This window comes from Dipodomys ordii, unplaced genomic scaffold (assembly GCF_000151885.1).
Source record: "Dipodomys ordii isolate 6190 unplaced genomic scaffold, Dord_2.0 Scaffold101, whole genome shotgun sequence".
Classification (NCBI taxonomy): domain Eukaryota; kingdom Metazoa; phylum Chordata; class Mammalia; order Rodentia; family Heteromyidae; genus Dipodomys; species Dipodomys ordii.
The window spans coordinates 207,901-210,947 of NW_012267317.1; the positions used below are offsets into that span (position 1 = coordinate 207,901).

A 3,047-nucleotide genomic window follows, 5' to 3' on the forward strand; every position below is an offset into this window, starting at 1 on the left:
GGTGGCAAGCATCCTAGCTACTCAGGAGATTGAGATCTGAGGATGGGGACAGAGCCAGCCCCGGCTGGAACATCCTGAGGCTCTTACTTCCCATTGGTCACCAAAAAGCCAGGAGTGGAGGTGGGGCTTGAGCCAAAAGCTCAGGGACAGCACCTAGGCCCTGAATCCAAGCCCCTCCCCCCACCTGCACACACACCTGCACAGAGTGACAGGAAACCCAGGCGTGAGCAATCCAGAGGTCAACCCTGGCAGAAGTCACCCCAGGGCGGGGTGGTGAGTCCTCCTGCTCCAGGGGTCAAAGAGGAGCCGGAGAGCTGACCAGGGAGCCCTCTGGGCTCCACAGGGCTGTGGTGTGGGCTGAAGTGTTTAGTGCCCTTTTCCCTGAGCTGGCCTTCCACCAACCCCAGGCCCTCCCAGCCCCCCGCCCCCCAGCTTGGGTCTGCAGTGCCCGAGGAAGTTTCGGTGCTGCTCCTGCAGCCCAGTGCTGAGCCCTCATCCTCTGTAGGAACCTGGAAGGCGCAAGCTGAACGTGAACTGAGCTGATGCCCAGGAACTGTCCAAAGGACAGCTAGGCCATAAGCTTCTGGAAGCCTCTCTGAGGGAAAAGTGGCAGGTGCAGCGAGGAAAAGCTGCCTTCTCCCAGTCCTGAGCCACACAGGGGCAGGGCTGTGCAGGGGCTCACATGCTACGCGGCACCCACGATGGGGGAGAGGTGTACAATGACCAGCGAAGGAGGCCACCTGCCTGTCCTCTGTGACCAGGTGTCTTTGAAGTCCTCACAGGCTCCCAGCTTCACGGGTAAGTAATTCCAGGTGAACATAACATAGATGACAGCAGTTTATTCTGAATTTTGTATGAGTCGCTATTCTAAGAACTGGGAGTCTTCCTCATCACTGACAGTACTCATTAACTCCACACAAGGCCTCCAAAGGGACCCGCGATTAGAGAGCTCCAGGACTTTCCTCCCTGCTCCTCTCCCACACTGAATCCATTCCTGGAGTTTCTGGAGAGAGGAGCAACCTGGAGGTGCAGTGTTTGGAGTCCCACTCCACCAGACCTTTGATCTCTGTGCAGCTCTCCCGGAGGCCCCCCCTGCTGCCCCCCATGCCCTCTGGGCTGGGTCAATACAGACACCAGGACCAGACAGGAAGAGACCTAGAAGGGTCACTTCACACATCATAAACTGCACAAAGACCCCATCCCTCAGATAGTCCCTCCCCACGCACCCACCTCTCTCTAGACAATTGGCAGCGCGCCTCCCACACCTGTTCACTTACCCGCCAACAGAAATGGAGCATTCGGTTTGGTGTAAGTCACCTGGCTGCGTGCAGTCCAACACGACAGCAAACCCACCGAGTGCAGGAACTGCAAAGCTGGCCTGCATTCAGCCCAGGCACGCGCAGACCTGGGGCTGACAGCTGGTGGGGGGGCGCGCGGAGGAGGGAGTACGCGGGGCCTGAACGCTGCAGAGCGAGCGGGCGTGGTGAACTCCCCTGGGAGTTGTGGGAACTCCTGAGACAGTTGTGCTGAGGGTCGTGCCCGTCTGGACGGTGTACTCCTCCCTCTACTGAAACACCTGCAGCCCAGAGACGGCAATGGGTTATTTGAGGCACATTCTGGGGATTTCATTGGCAGCCCCTCCCTTCTGCTTTTTAACGCATTCCCCTTGGGAAGGAGCAACCTGCCCCCCAGTGGGGGGGGATGGGGTGAGACTGTGGGTCAGCTGGAGTAAAGGCTCCGAGCAGCCCTGCCCCTGGAGAGAGAGGCCGTCCTCCAGCCCCACGCTGACCAGGACCGCTGACCAGGACCCGAAACAGGTGGCTGACAATTCCTGGGCTGCTTCACCACCCCTCCCTCCCCCAAGGACCCGGGAGACACCCGAGCCTGTGGACACAGTCTCCTGGGGTAGGGCAGGGGGAAGATCCACCCCAGCTCTGAGGCTTCCCTGTGGGCTGAGGACCAGCCAAAAGTCCCTCCAGCATCGCGTGACCATTAGGAAGATGAGCACGCGGTAGGTACCCGTACATGCTGGAGAAATACCAGGCCCTGCCACTCAGAGGCTGGCTGAGCTCTTCTCTTCCACAGAGAAATCGGGAGCATACTCCACACACACCGTGATTTCTGTCCACTAGCCGTTAACTTTCCCAACGCAGAATAACATGATTTCCAAGCCTCACAGTACCACAGCCCGTGCCGTGGACCTCAGCGTGCCCCTCTGTCACAAGAGGGAGAAATCCTACAAACGCCAGCCCAGCATTGGCTCAAGCCCCACCTGGGTGAGAGGCCTTTGAGGAGAAATTGTGTGGTCTTATACCGACCTTTTAAATCCCTCCTCGCAATAACCTGGCCTGCGGCCTCTGATGAAGTTTTCCTGGCACCCAGTTTCTCTTGGGTCCGCGGCCCCGGACCCTCCTGTGCTTTGCTCGCCTCTCACCGGCACCGGAACCTTGCTGCACTCCCCTGAAACTGCTCCTTCCCTCCCAGACTGTGTGGGGAGATAACCAGTCTAACGGAGCAGTCGACCCCGCCTGGCCTCCTGACCTGCCTGTTGGTTCAGCTTAGGAAAAGCTCAGAAATGCTTTTACTGCAAATATTTGGTGTGTCTGTGTGTGTCTGTGTGTGTATGTGCGTGCGCACGCGTGCTCACGGGGGCTAAAGCCTTCGGACCTTGCCAGCCTTCCCTCTGTGTGTCTGTCTGTCTCTGTGTGTGCGCCTGCGCGGAGGGGGGGGTTAAAGCCTCCCGACCTCGCCAGCCCTCCCCCCGTGTATGTGTGTGGGGGGCCTCCGTGTGTGTCTGTCTGTCTCTCTGTGAGCGCGCAGGGGGCTAAAGCCTCCTCACCTCTCCATCCCTCCCTCTGTGTCTGTCTGTGTGTCTGTCTCTGGCGCGCGCGCGCCCGTCGGGGGCTAAAGCCTCCGGACCTCGCCAGCCCTCTCCCCGGTGCTCCCGGGAACGGCCGGCAGCGGGAGGCGGGACCCGCGTTTCCCTCCCCGAGGACCGAGGACCCGAGGGCCGGCATGCCCGCGGCTGGCGCTGCCCGGCCCCAGCA

General features: G+C 60.2%; 1 protein-coding gene across 1 annotated transcript in view; it reads left to right on the top strand.

The window, feature by feature from the left end:
* Positions 1-701: 701 nt before the first annotated feature.
* Positions 702-3,047, top strand: part of Mnx1 (motor neuron and pancreas homeobox 1) — an 8,095-nt gene continuing 5,749 nt past the window's right edge. Inside the window, exon 1 of the mRNA XM_013027203.1 lies at positions 702-798. Within this exon, the coding sequence (XP_012882657.1) occupies positions 702-798 (97 nt within the window). The remainder of the gene's footprint in view (positions 799-3,047) is intronic.